At 39.6% G+C, this 16,951-nt stretch overlaps 1 protein-coding gene across 2 annotated transcripts; it reads right to left on the bottom strand.

Moving 5' to 3' along the window:
* Positions 1-1,787: 1,787 nt before the first annotated feature.
* On the bottom strand, positions 1,788-14,487 carry th (tyrosine hydroxylase). 2 transcript variants are annotated; one of them, XM_042110180.1, is made up of 14 exons: positions 14,342-14,487; positions 14,031-14,105; positions 13,707-13,910; positions 11,105-11,279; positions 10,867-10,955; positions 10,704-10,771; positions 10,548-10,598; positions 9,230-9,375; positions 7,912-8,047; positions 5,579-5,648; positions 5,408-5,464; positions 5,146-5,241; positions 3,032-3,165; positions 1,788-2,595 (listed from the first exon to the last, which is right to left on the bottom strand). In XM_042110180.1, exons 1-14 carry the CDS (start codon positions 14,423-14,425, stop codon positions 2,436-2,438), a joined length of 1,545 nt encoding a protein of 514 aa, XP_041966114.1. In that variant the 5' UTR covers positions 14,426-14,487; the 3' UTR covers positions 1,788-2,435. The 2 variants fall into 2 exon arrangements, with proteins under 2 accessions (XP_041966114.1, XP_041966115.1); XM_042110181.1 differs by lacking the exon at positions 14,031-14,105.
* Positions 14,488-16,951: the final 2,464 nt, after the last annotated feature.

Here is a 16,951-nt window from a genome sequence, read left to right as displayed (position 1 = left end):
AAGTACAGTGTGACTGATGAAGAAAGGGAAAAATCCCCTAATAACAGAAAGCCAGCTCCGAGCTCGAAAAATGTCACATGCAGACATGCCTAAATTCTGCTTACTGTACATAGGCTAATATATTATAATATAATATTCAGTATATAAGGTGTGTGTATAAGATTGACTATACATCTGCAAAACTTATATTGGATAAAACAACATGCATTTCTATGGATTTATGTGGATATTACAAGACCCAATATGCTGCATCTACACATTGCTAAGACCCAATATGCTGAGCCAATATGCTGCATCTACACATTGCTAAGACCCAATATGCTGCATCTACACATTTGCTAAGGATATACACTATGGCTAGAAGGTAGGGGAGCAACAAAGGCGGAGGGCATTAGAGGGATGGGGGGGGGGGGGGGTAATTCATACATAGAATCAAGCAAATATGTCAAACATACCTCATAGCGGCATACATGGGGCAGATGTACATCAGGCATACATTTTGTAGGGTGTAGAAAAGGAGATATAAGCTCAGAGGAACTTGCCCTTTTTTGATATACAACCAAACAGAAAAAGTTGTGTAAAATGCAAATAAAAACAGAATGTGATAATATACAAGTCTCATAAACCCATATTTAGCAGCAAAAAGGACATTGACAACATATCAAATGTTGAAAATGAAAATGTGGTCTATTTCATGGAAAATATATGTTAATTTTGAATTTGATGCCAGCAACATGTTTCAAAAAAAGTTGGGACGAGGGTAACAAAATGCTGGAAAAGTTTATAAAGAAAACAAAAGGAGGAATGTTTATATAGTGTTGCTATATACTCATGCTGTTCCTTTACAATACAATGAGAAGGCGATTGTGACCCCTTCAGCAGAGAAAGGGAAAGCTAAGATGGTCAATCAAATGTGTGTGTGATCACCAGAAGAGGGCAGGGTTTCAGTAAGCGTCAAAAACTGTGCTTTGGGTGAAGTTGCAAAATAAAGCATCACCTTATCAAGCAAACTGTGATCTCCAATTCATCGCCCATCATTGTGATTTTGTTGTATTTTTTGACTTTCCAGGCGTAGCGTTTTAAGCTGATATGTTTCAATTGACAGATGTTTTAAGATGATCTGTTATCTGCTCAGCTAACAATATTTCTTTAAAGCATGAACTCTGGCGATTTTTCAAATAGATCTCGAGGTCGCCGAGTAGGCCTACTGTCGGTACAAAATAAACGAAAACAATCGGTTCTATCTAGCTTGAGTTGCTGCAGCCAACAGCTAGAGCTGTCAGGCAGCTACAGTGCTACACTCTGGGGGCATGTTCATGAGCCCCCATGTTCATGCCTTTAGTACTCGGTGACCTCGAGGAACAGAGATCTCTTTTCAAAATCGTCGGAATTCTCCTTTAACATAGTTTCAGTAATTCGCCCAACAGAACACTTCAAATAGAGTATGATAAATCAGCATAATTTGGCTTGGTGGCTGGTTGGCCCTGGTCTTGGTATGCCAATAGCAGAGATCACACTTGCAATTTTTTGCTGACACCCCTATGGATTAGGTGTACTATAGGCTTATCTTCTAGTAAATTAAAGGAGAATTTCACTTGTAGTTAAACTCAAACTACTCCTTATCCAGAGTCTCTGCTATCAGCATCCCAGGACCACGGCCAGCTACCAAACCAAACATGCTTATCTTCAGCACTTATCTTCAAGTCAAGTCAGTTTATTTTATTTTCGAATAGTATGTTATATTACAACCCACACACACATTTGGACATATTCATATTGGACAGGTTTTTATTTGGTCATCGTATAATTCATCTTGGTGATGTTTTTGTCTTTACAGAAGCAGCACTTAACCTGCCCAAATGGGCAAACAGATATGTAATACAAGTGTTTTGTTAATGCCAACACATGAAGTAGCACATTATATGCAACATTTCCTGCTTGGAAGAGCAGAGGCTCATGTCAACACACCATGATCCCTTTTCTAAGTGATTCACAACACATCACATCTCCATACTTTCTCAATGTGACATTGTTTTATAGGTATTCCATTGCGTGCCTCATATTAAATATACTTTTCATACAATACTTTTCATTTCATACAAGTAATGACCAGTAATCACTCCAGTTACTTAACTTAAAAATATGCGTTTGATGCGATCACAGACCAGGCTGTATTTGTTTAGGTAGTTAATAAGTCACACTGAATATTAAAATAAAAATAACATGTCTAATTGACACAGATTCTTTGAAGTAACAAATGTGATCCATTAAATGCTCTTTGGAGGCCATTTGACATGAGGCGTCAGGCATTTGCCACCGCGCTATTTCAAAGCAATTAGCTTGCATTGGGCCTATGTACAGAGAAGCACATGATAAACTATGACAGTGTCACACATCGAATCGCCGTTAAAAGCCAGATAGGCTGCATGTGGTCATCACGCTAGCACGTTCAGGGCATCGCTCAGAAGCTTCAGGTCATCCTTCAGGGATTCCAGCCCTCCGCGGATCTTCAGAGGGTTGTCCAGTACCTCAATGCTATACGTGTAGGGATCGAATCGCACAGAGAAAGGCCTCTTGATGCCTGCCACGTATCGCCTGTCACAGCAAATAAACCTTTACTTCAATCATGTTAAATGGCACAATCACATCATGTAAAAGTCATTTTCATGATTACAGTAATTGAGTGATGTTAGACATAGTGGGTTTGTCAAATGATTTGCCAGTTCTTGTGAGACAGAAAATATGTATCTCAATTGTATTTATGTAAAATCTGACCCTAATTCTATTGCCAGCCAGACACAAAAATTGCATCGACAGGACAAATCTAATACAAACACAAAAACTACATTTTCCTGAACAAATTATAAGGTATGCATATGCCAAGTATATAACAGCACTTGCCTAACAATGTACCCCATTAACTCTTTCCCTCCTCTCACATAGTGTCAGATGTTTTGTCTAAGTTTTGTTTTTATGTAATACAACTATATGGAAATTAGAGCCCCTCTTGACTACTATGTGTGGGCATCACCTTAGCTTCTCTTTGGCGTCTGTGAAGCTCTCGGACACAAAGTAGATGGACTGGTAGTTAAAGTCCTGATAGGGCTGGACAGCGACTACATCTGGGTCGAACTCTCTCCTCTCGGGCTCGTCGGACAGGGAGTGCTGTGGAGGAGGACAGAGCCAGAGATGACCTGAGACTTATAGTTTTTCTCAGTCGCTTTGGTGCTTTTCTCAGATCGGAATGAAAATTCTCATAACTATTAGTTCAACCTCCACAACATTTAGTCATTTGTGCACATCATAGTAGCAATTTCTCCTTCCTCTGAACAAATTGCAAATGCTTTTGAACATGTACAGTATCAATTGCTTTATTATGTCAGTCAAAATGAACTATACTTATGGATGCTGAATAGTCGTTCCCAATAAAACTAATAGTCTTCATTTCATTCCTTGAGTCATTACATACAAAATTGGTGAACTAGTTATCAAATTCTGTCACAATGTACTCACTTACTCCCCTAACTACAGCAACGTGTAACTTTACTGTAGTTTTCAAATGGCTGTACAAGTAGTGTATAGTGCTGTCTTGAGCATGTTCAGGTAGTGTCACCGAGTTCTGACCTTTTTTTGCATGGGAAAACACTGAGAGCATAAACTGTCGTAATGAAAAAATGACAAAGCCATTTGACTATCTTGTTCATAAACGATGGTGTCAAGACTTCTCATTTTGATGACACTGGCAGTTACTTGCTTTTGAGGAATGGACTATCCATTTTGAGCAAGTGATGTGCTTGTGCAGGTTATCCACTAGGTTTTGCAGTTTGCACTAATTGTTTTGAGAAATGCACTAACTGCTGTGCAAATGTTAATAATGATGTGAGAAAAGCACCAAAGCGACTGAGGAAAACTGTAATCCCCAAATCCAGAGGTGAGTGCTGCTCTCAGTGTTATGTAATAATAATAATAATAATAATAATAATAATAATAATAATGTAATAGCGTTATACTCAGTAACTTCTGGGTATCTGTCCACCTCATGGAGCCATATCCCTTGTGAAAAGTAAAAAAGTGTCTCTAATTCCAACAATGTGATCAGAGCACATTTGAAACTCAGAGCATTTAGCTTGTGCTGATCATTTAAAACAATTCAAAATGTGAGTTTTAAAATGTATAACATTATCTGTAATTTATACTGAATTTAAAACCTGGATAGGTTGGGTCACATGAATTTTTCAGGTTTTCCATGTACCTATTTTGCCAGTAGGTGGCAGCAGTGTCAGAAGAAGAAGACAAAAATTGTTGTATTGTATGCCCATTTTAGTTACACATGGGCACCATGTGTCTGAGAGTAAATACGTCTGCAATGGACTGAAACTGTTGGAGTGGACAAATGATGTGTCAGATAGATACCTCAGCAATTCTCCAACAACAGATCAACAGATTCAACAGATACAACCCCAGATAGATACCTCAGGAATTCTCCAACAACAGATCAACAGATTCAACAGATACAACCCCAGATAGATACCTCAGGAATTCTCCAACAACAGATCAAGAGATTCAACAGATACAACCCCAGATTATACACACACAGTAGATGTAAACTAGATGTAATCCAGAACTGAAGTGTATGTAAACATACAGTAATTTCCTGTATATTAGTCGCATTGTGTATAAGCCGCAGGGCAGTGTTTTATGCAAGTTAAAAATACAAAACCATATTAATACCATAATAACTGCCCCTGTGTTAATAACCTCATAGTTGAAGAAATTTTGCAAAATCAATGTATAAACTGTGATAATAGTTGGGACATTTCAGTAAGTGGTACTTGTGTAACATTGAGCTGCACACTGCTGACAAGGAGAAAAAAACAGGAAACATGATTTTCAGAGGTCTGCTTTCTTATTTCATACTGAAGATGAAAATGTGGTTGAATGTGCAATTTGTCTGTAGTTCAGCCAGAGACATGTTTCAACTGACAGCTATTCACAGCTCTTGTAGACTAGTAGAGTCTAAAATGACTGCAAAATATTGTAGTATCTTCAAGTAGGAGGCATCATTGCTAACATCTACCAGTCTTCTAGCGGTAAAGTGTATGTATGAGACCTTGAATGTCAGAACTCACAGACACATGTACTCACCACCAGCTCTCCATAGGAGGAGAGGAGTCCAGCCCCATAGGCTTTAACTGTCCCTCCCTGTTTACAGAGCCCAAACTCCACTGTGAACCAGTACATCTGCAAACACACACACACACACACACACACACACACACACACACACACACACACACACAAAAGTACACAGCAGAAACATTAAATAATGACTTGAATGGGTAGCATACAGTTACACACACGTTATAAGTGTAATGGTAAAGTTTAAAAGCAGATTAAAAATGCTTACTGTCGACAGCTTCTCTATGTCTTCCTCAGAGGCTCCCAGAGAGGCGAGACCAATTGCCTAAAGTACACGAACATGAGACAGAGATTTAGACACGCAACACTGACCTCTCCAGTGATGCTTAAATATTCTGCAACAGCAGCATTGGCATCCTGCAGGGACATTTGCCCTTACCTGTGAGAACTGAGCAAACGTCCGGTCAGCCAGCATAGGAACATGGCCCAGGAGCTCATGAACACAGTCCCTGTGGAACAAAGGAACAGAGGGTTTGGACCAAAGATTGTAGAACAGAGCTCTGTTCTAGAATCTTTGGTTTGGACTGATCTGATCTGTACCATATTGAATGCATTTAGTATTCCATTTACTTAATGACATTAATGATTGATTTGTAACATTAATGATTGATTTTGTAATTGATTTGACATTAATGAATGATTTTGTTTGTACTTAATGATTTAATGTAAGATACAAGTTTGCCTTATAGTGGGTGTTTCAGACTTTCAATATATTTAATTTATTGGGGCAGCCGTGGTCTACTGGTTAGCGATTCGGACTTGTAACCGGAGGGTTGCCGGTTCGAACCCCTACCAGTAGGCACAGCTGAAGTGCCCTTGAGCAAGGCACCTAACCCCTCACTGCTCCCCGAGCGCCACTGTTGGCAGCTCACTGCGCCAGGATTAGTGTGTGCTTCACCTCACTGTGTGCTGAGTGTGTTTCACTAATTCACGGATTGGGATAAATGCAGAGACCAAATTTCCCTCACGGGATCAAAAGAGTATATATACTATATATGTTAGAAAATTGTTTTGGATAAGTAGGTTTGCCATAATAAGAGCAGAGGAGGACAGAAGAGAGGAGGACAGAGGAACAGGTTGCCAGATAAGAGAATGATTTGATGATTCTCTCGAATGCATCCTCTGGGTCCTACTTAAAGGACAACTGTGATCTAAGAACAAAACTAGAATAAACCCAATACACCCTTGTCCTTAAAGTTGTAGCACTATTATCCTCAGGTTATGGTATTTGTAGTTAAGGTAGAATTTACTGTTGCTTTAAGCTATTGTTTACTGTTGCTCTAAGCTATTGTTTACTGTTGCTCTAAGCTATTGTTTACTGTTGTTTACTGTTGCTCTAAGCTATTGTTTACTGTTGCTCTAAGCTATTGGTACTCTTGGTACTGTAGCTTGAACATCATTATTCTTTACTTATTGTTGCTTACTTAATTTTTCTTCCTCTTTTATTGTCTCCAAATGGCATACAGCATACAGGCAGATAAAAATGAAGTGTGTACACAAACACAACATCAAGCATCCCTGCTTGACATCATCCATGAAAAAAAAATAAACAAGTACATCAAATAAGCCAGCCCAGAACTAATTCTGTCCCAGATCTGAATTTAGTAGAGCAGTGATTCTTGAGATTAGGGACCAAACATGTCTGCCAGATAAAACAAGGTTTGGGGGTAAAAATATGAACAATATTAATTTGAAAAACTACTCCAAATCTTAATCAGGACAAGGGTTGCACAACAAGGCATGGTTTCATGTTTCCTCCAATAGTTTTTGTTCTAAATGATATAGAATGTAGTCAGTGCCTGGAAAACCCCATGTCCGGAAGCAGATTTCCTCATTTCAACATACCATAAAAATATCAAGTATATCAAGTATATATAAAGTAATGCAAAATGTATCATAATGATTATAATGTATATATTTAAGTAAATAATGTCATCAGTATCAAAAGTTAGAAATTGTATATGTTTTAAATGTACATTTGTGTCAGTTGAACTTGAGGTTTTGGTCAACACCGTCAGACTTTTTTTTATAATGAAAAAGATCAGGAATAATTGTTGGCAGTTAAAACACAGAGGACCCCTTTAGCACTTCCTAGTTCTTCCTCGTGTCATGATACCTTTCTAGTTCTGGTAAGTTTTTCATATCTCGTGTATTTAATATCCATCTATTACCTGGCATGTCACAACTGTAATGTGTCAACACCGAAATGATTTGTGAAACATGTTTTGTAATTAAGGCTTAATTTTAAGAAGATTATGGAAGTCACAGGCAACAGATATGCTAAACAACTGATTCTTGTATAAAATACATGTGAAATAAGGGGAAAATCTAGCATTTTGTCAACTCCATCAGATGTGGGATTAGAGAGACTGATAAGTCAAACTATTTGTGGGAAGTTATTAAAAAAAAATCCTTTTATAGACATTTCTATGTGTCTGATGGTGTTGACAAAAATCGAGTGCAAGTCCAGCAAACATGTAATTTATTTAAAAAAAAATGTACAACTGGGAGGTTTAACCAAAACATGGTTAGATAGCCAAAGCTACATTTAACAAAGATGTGTTAATAGCCTTCAAAATATTCTCTTAGAAAATGTAAAACCTGTTTTGTCCCTAATCTCAAGAATCACTTAGAGAAATGGCACTAGGAACAAATGAATGTCTGACAGAGGAGTGAGCTAAATGAATGCAGGTGAATGTAAATGTAACTCACGGTTCGGGAGAGTGCATCGGGGCAGAGGCGTGGCGGATGTACTGGGTGCACTGGAACACACGGAAGGCCAGACTGGCCAGGAAATCCCTTGCCGAGAGGAGACCAGCAACGGGACGCAGAGTGAACCCTGTGCGCTCTGTGGGTATAAACAAGTATAGTATAAGTATATATACTCTTTTGATCCCGTGAGGGAAATTTGGTCTCTGCATTTATCCCAATCCGTGAATTAGTGAAACACACTCAGCACACAGTGAACACACAGTGAGGTGAAGAACACACTAATCCCAGCGCAGTGAGCTGCCTGCTTCAACAGCGGCGCTCGGGGAGCAGTGACGGGTTAGGTGCCTTGCTCGAGGGCACTTCAGCCGTGGCCCACTGGTCGGGGCTCGAACCGGCAAACCCTCCGATTACAAGTCCAGAGTGCTAACCAGTGGGCCACAGCTGCCCCAAAACATATAAAAATGTATAAACAAGGCGAAGGCGGGGAAAGGAGAGGTGATTGACTTCTCATGTTTTGCTATCACATGTTTAAGGCGCAGTGCCGTCCACTTTACGATGTATGATTCGAGTGCACTTGTTGTCAGATTGCGTTCATTTCTCCTCACTGTCCTCTAGCTGTCTGTTCTGTATTGTAAAAAAAGACTCAGTGTTTCATATATACTTCTAATACAATGTAATGTTGAAATGTAAACTTTTCAATTTTAAGTTCTTCTAATCAAAAGAAAAATGCATTTGTAAAATCACCACTACAATGCAATATGCAGACTAGTACATTGTTCCAACAAATTAGACATGGTAAGCTCAGGTAAACATATAGACACATACTACCACTCGGGTGTAAATCATATATAAGCTACACCAAGTAATAGTTGAAAAAAGGAATCATATGTTTACAAAATAGTGATAAAGTTATGTTTGTGCAAACAAAATACTGTATGTGTAGAGTACTATCTAGCAATGAGAAGTAAGATATGAATGGCTTTAAAATAGTAATTAGTTTGACAAACAACTAAAGCAAACAAGTATAGTGGCGCCATGCTGACCGAAGAGAAACCCCACATTGAAATATGTTAAAATGATAAGCTAAGTATACATTCTGATTCCTCAATTATTCACTGATCCTACAGAGAACACAAGTCCCTCCTTTCCTGTCCAGCAGTAAGCCAAAGAACCGGCACACAATTTAAAAATGGAAAATGATAGAGCTTGATATAAGATGACTCTCAATACTCTCACTTCTCTCACTTTTATGTCTAAATAACACGTCTAGTCCAGGCTGTGCTCTTACTGCTATGGCCACCTTGTGAAGTAGCCTTACCTTTGAGGAAGCGAGACACATCCTCCAGCTGAGGGATGTTGTCAGGACTGTAACCACAGTGTTTCTCCAGCAGACGGAAAGCCTCCAAGTGCTCACTGCACGCGTGGGAGGAGTACAAGTCTCTCAGGGTGCCGTACACCTCTCGCCTACATACACGCACATACACACACACACACACACACACACACACACACACACACACACAAACATAGAGAGAGAGAGAGAGAGAGAGACAGAGAGACAGACAGACAGACACAATTGTACAGAGCAAAACACATACACATCAATACACAATATATAATATGCAAAGCAACACATTCACACAAACATAAACACACACACTCATACAAATACACACAGCATGACACATGGATTGGATAGAACAGATCTACATGAATAAATCCTCAAAATATGTTCTGCTGTTTCCCAACTGAATTAAACTGAAACATACCAAACATACCAAACTACATTAAAGAGTCTGAATGGAATAACTGCTTCAGTAAGTCACTGGGCTGCTCACAGCACCCCCATTTCACTAGTGCTTATACGACACAGCCTAAAATGCTTAGTGGTTTGTTCAGGCTGGCTATGATTGAGTTAATTCAGCATTCAGCTTGGGAACAGAATAATAAATCTCTCGAAAAGTAAACAATTCCCCCCGAAACAATTGTGTTATTGGAAAGGACACCCTCGAGGGACTGAGGGGAACAAGATTAGTCAGTGATACACTGAACTTGCCTGTTCTGGGGACCAATTGGATTTGAATTCAGCATATTATGGGCTTTGGCCTCAAAACCAGTTTAATCTAACTTACCAAACAAACAAAAGACAAAAAAATAAAAAAACATGCAGTGTTTCTGAGAAATGATTGATAAAATTAAAGTTTCTTTCCAAATTGGGCCTGTGAATGTTCAGAATAAAAATAGGATTTTGGAGTTTGGTCATGCAGTGTCCGGAAAATGACCGTGATTGATAGATTAGATTATCCTGCCTTGCTTCCCTGCCATCTTTCTCTGCAGCTTGCAGAGGCAGTGGAAGTGGCATTGTTAATGTTGGGTGTGTGAGCCTCTAGTGGAAAACTACAAATGTGTATACATCACATAGGCCAGATCAATTAGCAATTTGTCAAGATGCTGCGTGCACACACACACTCTCTCTTACACACACACACACACACACACACATGCGCGCACACACACACACACACACACACACACACACACACACACACACACAGTAAAAATGTCAAGCACACACACACACTCACACACACACACACACACACACACACACACACACACACACACATCAAACTCACCATGTCCCAATCTCCTCCTCTGTGTACTCCACTCGAGGTATGTGCTCTCCACTAAATAAGACAGAAAGGCATGTGACATTCAAATGGTATAATGAGAATTATTATTATATCTCAAAGTGCTGCTACTGTGTATACTGTATGATGTAGCCTACGCACTGTTTGTATCTGAATGCAATGTCTCCAATCATCTTCCTGCGTTGTCTGTAGACGGGATCAGTAAATCCCTATGGAATATCATAAGTCATTATAGTGAAGCTATAATAGTAATATTGTAACAATATGGAGTATCTATGGGTCTAAATGATAAGCCCAGACTGACTGGATGGTCCTGGTCCAGATCGGGATCAAATTTGGTGACGAGATGATGACATTGGTCCAACTCAGTAATCTTCTTTGGAAACCAATGAACTACAAAAAAAATGGTTTGAAAAAGGCTTGATTCAGATAATAAATATATACACATTTTGAATGGTTAATTACTGTAAGAGGATATCCAGATCATAAAGCCAGGCAGCCACTTTCTCAGATCATTATTTTATAGACTAAGCATGGCTCACATTTGACTTCCTTGGTGGTCCTGACATCCTCTGCGATGCGTTTGATGGAGCTGACCAGTGTGCTGACGTCAGAGAGGTGCACCTCGCACTGGACGAAGTACTCCAGATCCTCGAGCCCATCGCGGGGCTTCCTGCTCGGACGAGTCTCGAGATGGTTGATCTTTGCTTCAAACGTCTGTATAAGTAATCACGAAACTGCTTCACTGATGAGTTTCATAACAGTTAAAAACATAGACATTAAGCCATACTACTATGTGAAGACACTGAGTAAAGCACACTCTCAAGGCACTGATTACATTCGGTAAATATATGGAGGCTTCAATGGTTGTGTGAAGATAGATTATAGCAGTGTTATTACTGTACAATTGTATAATGAAATACGAACAACCAGTGGCGCATGTTTTACGTAATACTATTTCCTCTTTGAATTGTATGCCAAGTTTTAAATACTGAAGTCATAGTTCTGTTGAGGTCTGGGAAAAAAAGTTGGGAGGCAGTAATTCCTTATTGCCCACGTGCACTCACTAATCGTAAATAAATACAGGGCCGGCCCGAGGCATAAGCGAACTAAGCGGCTGCTTGGCCAGGGGGCCCCCAATCGAGTTTCTTTTTTTTTTTTACATAATAAATAACGTAAACAAGTGACATCAATGAATGAATAAATGAAACAATTAATAATTTAAAACAAGAAAATTCTGATTTCATGATCAATATGCCTGCCTAACTCTACTGTGTCTGCCAGCCTTTGAGTCACGCGCATAAACTAGACACCTCGGGTGCATAGACAATTCATCAAGTTCAAAAATTGGAAGAGACGGTAATGTTAAGAAAAGTCACAAAAAAGGACGTATCCCTCTGGTGCCGAAAACAGAAAGAAGAAAATGACAGAGGAGAAAAACGAGCAAGATACAGGTATGTTTGCATGATTATTTACAGTATGTTTTGTGCTTGAGGTAGCTAGCTAGCTGCCATGATCTAATATAAGCCATCACCAGAGCTAAATCCATGCCATCAACAGAGAAATGTCTCCCATTAATATATATATTTATCTAGGTGTATTTCAGATGTCAAGGATATTGGGATTGTTTTGGATGTTTAATCAAGCATGTACCCTAGTCATAGGTGGGCTTATGTTGTAAATGAAAGTTAGCTAGCTGACTGAAGTGGACATTAGCACTACAGTAGCTACATGAAAACGTACTGTAGCTGACGGCAAATTTACCACAGAGGGATTGAATCTGATTTCGCACCTGAAAGTGTTGATAGTTTATTACTGTTCATAGTGGTGAGTCTGATAGCAACAGCAGGCTAAGCCCAGGCTCACAGTCCCAACCCCAACCCACTGACTAGCGCGACTCTGGGCATCGGTTCCAGCTTCATAGGCAAAGATGGAACAGTATGTGCGCTCTGCTCTAAGATCTTTGGAGAGAGATGGTAGTGTTTGAGAAAATATACCATGTTGGGTGGGGAGACTTCTGTGATGAAAATAGACTTACATTTGATTAAGATAGTGGCAAGTGATGTAGCGGTGCTACCCTAATATTTAGGCTGCAGTAGATCACCATGTTAAGCGTTCACCATACTGCAATTAAGTATACTTTTGATTATGCCTCATTTGCCAATAGAATATGAATTGTTACATGTGGAATTGCTTGTTGATGAGTGTAAGTAATGATAGCAAAATAAACTTTTTCCAGAGACACTGTTGAAGTACTTTGGAGCACATCTCTACCACTACCTAACTCTACCTCATCAAGTGTCTGCCTCCATGGCTGATGACACAGAAGGTGAGGTTTTCTTGATGGCAAATGGTTACATAGCCTGTTAATATGACATGACACATTTAACATAGTTTTTGTTTTATTTATTTATGTATTTATTTAATCATTGCAGGTTCGTCCACTGCAGAGTTGCAGATACCTGAAAGCCAGGAACGAAGTAGGAATAAGTATCTATTTTTTGGGACATTTTATTTTTGATTATTAATGTTTGTCTATTTTGGTTTTATTTTGTAGTTGAAGATTGCTCATTTAATGCACATTTGCGGATTTGTTCTGCAAATCTGTTGAAAAACAAGTCATTAAACGGATGTACTTGTTTACAACAAATACAAATGCTGTTGTATTTTGTTATTTGTCAATTCAACTTAAGTAAACCACCCTTAGTGCTTCACTTTGAATATGAATGTTTCAAATAAATCTGTAAATAATAAATAAATTAGTACCCTCTAAGATTAAAAGGTGACAGGGTTGGTGTAAATAACAACTAATACATTGGTTTACCAAGCACATGGGGCCAGAAGTCTAGAGCGGAGCCCCAAAACATTTTTGGCATGTGAGCAAGGATGGATTACTGAATGAGCCTACCGAGTCCTTATGCATCTGTGTCCAGGGGGACAGTAGTTCAGTCACAATCAGTCACTGTATTAATACATAACCTCACTGTATTAATTTATAATATGACATTATAGTGTGAAGTTGTCAATTATCGCCAAGCACAGGTGACTGCGTTGTGGGAGGGGGCCCCCAAATCAAATTCTGCTTAGGGCCCCCAAAAGGCTCGGGCCGGCACTGAATAAATATGCACTGCTACTCTCACTTACCTCGAACACCTTCAGAGCTCGCGACAATGTGGGACTCTTCGAGCGTCTCAAAGTGAAGAAGAGATTAAGCAAGGCCTTTCCATCGTCCTCCTCGAACACGATCTGCTCGTTTGCTTCAGCAGCTTCGGCGGCAGCAGCTGCAGCCTCCCTCTCTTTCCTTGCATCCTCTATTAAACTCTGGCGCCTTCCCACAAATCTCGGAGACTGGAAAGGGGAGAACGGCAAACTTGTATTACATAGAGATGAAATTCACTGAACCTCTACTCCTTAAGTAGCTGTCAGTGTTAACCCCTTTGATATTGTGCCATACGTGGCCGTCCTTACCTGTGGTGGGATACTTGTTGAGATCGATTTACATCTCCAAAAGCGCTTTACAGCTTCAATGCAGTCTATGTAAACCTGTTGCATAGCTTAGACTTAGAACTTGACACTCGGTCTATACTTCTACAATCACCTTTATAATGTTTGCAAACCGCTGGGCTTATAATACCTGAATACGTTAGCTGTGTGCTGTGCGTAAAAGCGCACGGTGCCACTTATGGCTAACCAAGCAAACACGTAACTAATAACAGTTGTTTTCCCACAACAGAGTAGGCTTGGAATTATTGACACACCGTTTGATACAAATGTCTTACCGTGATTGAGTCGGCTCGTTCCAATTCGGACGCTGCCCTGCGGATACTCTTGGTTGACGAAGTCGAGCTACTGGAATTGGGCATGTTTGGATAGATATGTACTCCCTGTTCCCGCTGGGAGTTCGCCTGCTGATATTCTGTTTCTTATCGCTGTGGCTTCTGATTCCTTCCCCCCTGTCGTGTCCCTGTTCCTTTATATAGAGGTAATTTCTCTTTACTGACGTCAAACGCGGAGAACCTCACCAGCTCGCGTTACCAAAGCGTGCTCACCCTCCTCCTGCGCTCCCAAGCTTGTGTAACTTTGCAATTTCTACTATACAAACATTAATTACATCACTTACACAACGTCATCAACATTTATTTTGGGTTGTGGTTGTACATCCTTGACAATTTACTTGCTTTTTCTTGTGCTCCAGATACTTGTCTTGCATGAATTGCTTGTGGTCAATTCCTTTATTCATTTGCTTGTTTGTTTTATTAGATAGATACTCATTAATTGACAGACAAAATGCTTTAAATAAGTCGGAGTTAGCTGTGTGTACTGATTTTCATGTTGTGTTGCAACACCAACACAACAGATTTTCATCATTGTCCCTAACCAGTTCTTATAAAATGCAGCCTGGAATAAGAGAGCAAACAACGGAAAATACAAAGAACACGTGTATGCAAACTGGTACCCATGCTAGAACAGTGCATACCCATTAAATAAACAAAGAAAGAACATTTGTAAACATTAACAAACAGTATGCTACACATTGACAAAACCAGTACATTGCAGATATCGTACATCTTGAAGTTTTGGGAATGGGAATTGCTTCTCACAAACAACTAACAAGTAACTTAATGTGAATTGCAACATGAATAATGATGATTTGGCTCATTTCACGGTTTGATCATGTAACGTTGATTTTTGTCACTGTGGAATATACCCATGCCTTCGGATGAAAATAGTTGTAACCTTTAAATATTAATATTATTGTCAAATTTTAAGACAGTCAAATGTGTGAGTGTTATGATATGCCAGCAGGAACCACATTTCAGTTTTGTAATTCCAAACTAAATGTTTTAAAACAGAACCAAATAAATTAATCTCATTAATTGTTAACAACATAAATTTGGGAATGTTTTTCCTCATGTCACCTTGGAGAAATGTGTACCCCCAGCGGAGGGTTGTCCGACGTGTAGCCTAAACGGGATTAAAATGCGATGCATTTGCCCTGGAGGCGTCGAGAGTCGAATGATTGGGATCTTCGGATTGGATGCTGTTACTTCTCCGATCCCCCAAACACAAAGGTTGAGTCTCCAGCATAGAGACGGAAAATGTGAAAGAGCACTCCGATAGCCACAGGCAGTCAGGCGAAAGGGCTACTTTTATTGAGAAGGACAGAGCAACGGAAGCAGATAAGATGCGCTGACATTAAGACATAAAACACACACATTTTCCACTCTGCTTGCAGTCATGTTGTGCATGAAATCGGTTTGAAGTACTCTACTGTTGTTGCACTTTCTGGGAAAGCAGTGTGCGCTTAATCAATGGCCAGCTGAGAGGAGAGCATCATGCTCAGAAAGTTGAAGAGACGTCACGTCTGTTGTTTGGGATCTAGTTTTTTTTTTCATGTAACATACAGTGCATAGGGAAGTATTCACAGCGCTTCACTTTTTCCACATTTTGTTATGTTTCAGACTTAAAATGGATTCAATTAATTATTTTTCTCATCAATCTACACACAATACTCATGTTTGTCCTTTTTTACGCTTCTCTCATACTCTCGAAGGAACTCTGGATCTCATTCATAGTGATCATTGGGTCCTTGGTTACCTGTCTGACCAAGGCCCTTCGTCCCAGATTACTCAGTTTGGCTGAGCAGATCTAGGAAAGCTGTTGGTTGTTCCAAACTTTTCCTTTTGAAAATGATGGAGGCTATTGTGCTTTAGGGCTTTCAATGCTGCAGAAATTGTCTTGTATCCTTACCCAGATCTGTGTCTTCACACAACCTTGTCTTGCAGTTCTACGGCCAATTCTCTCGACCTCGTGGCTTGGTTTTCACTCTGACATACACCATCAACTGTGAGACCTTATATAAAGAGATGGTGTCTTTCCTAATAATGTCCAGTGAATTAATGTAGGCACAGGTGGACTCTAATCAAATTGTAGAAGCATCTCAAGGACCATTTATAGAAGTAGGATGCACCAGAGCTCAATTACAAGCGTCATAACAAAGTTGTGGGTGATTTGTGGGAAACAAATGAGTTCACTAGAAAATATTGCCAGAAGTTTGCCAGTGTGGCCGCTAGAGGCAAACTTCCAGCAAAGGTCAATGGCAAACTTCCAGTGAACTTCTGGTGACAAACCTAATTTGCATATGACATTGCTGCAAATTTGCTGCAACATTGTCAAAAGTTTACCACAGAAACCTAAGTTGCATGTGAAAATATGACCATGCCGCAAATTTGCGCTAACTGTTCACCAGAAATCTGAGATTTCTGTAAGGGTGGGTACAGATGAGAAAAAGGGACAGCAGTTAATGGTTCTTTGTACCTCTCCATGTCAAACAAATACCGGTAGGCCAACTGGTTGTTCCATTCTAGACCTTACAAGTACAGCATGTC

Source organism: Alosa sapidissima, chromosome 11 (assembly GCF_018492685.1).
Source record: "Alosa sapidissima isolate fAloSap1 chromosome 11, fAloSap1.pri, whole genome shotgun sequence".
Classification (NCBI taxonomy): Eukaryota; Metazoa; Chordata; class Actinopteri; order Clupeiformes; family Clupeidae; genus Alosa; species Alosa sapidissima.
The sequence above is the reverse complement of the archived record's forward strand: the minus strand, read 5'-3'. Positions and strand labels throughout refer to the sequence as shown.

Coding starts and splice junctions, on each gene's coding strand:
- th (XM_042110180.1), bottom strand. CDS start 14,425: ATGCCCAATTCCAGTAGCTCGACTTCGTCAACCAAGAGTATCCGCAGG. Junction 11,280..13,706: donor GAGCTCTGAAGGTGTTCGAG/GTAAGTGAGAGT, acceptor TTACTTATACAG/ACGTTTGAAGCAAAGATCAA. Junction 5,649..7,911: donor CCGATGCACTCTCCCGAACC/GTGAGTTACATT, acceptor TTTGTTCCACAG/GGACTGTGTTCATGAGCTCC.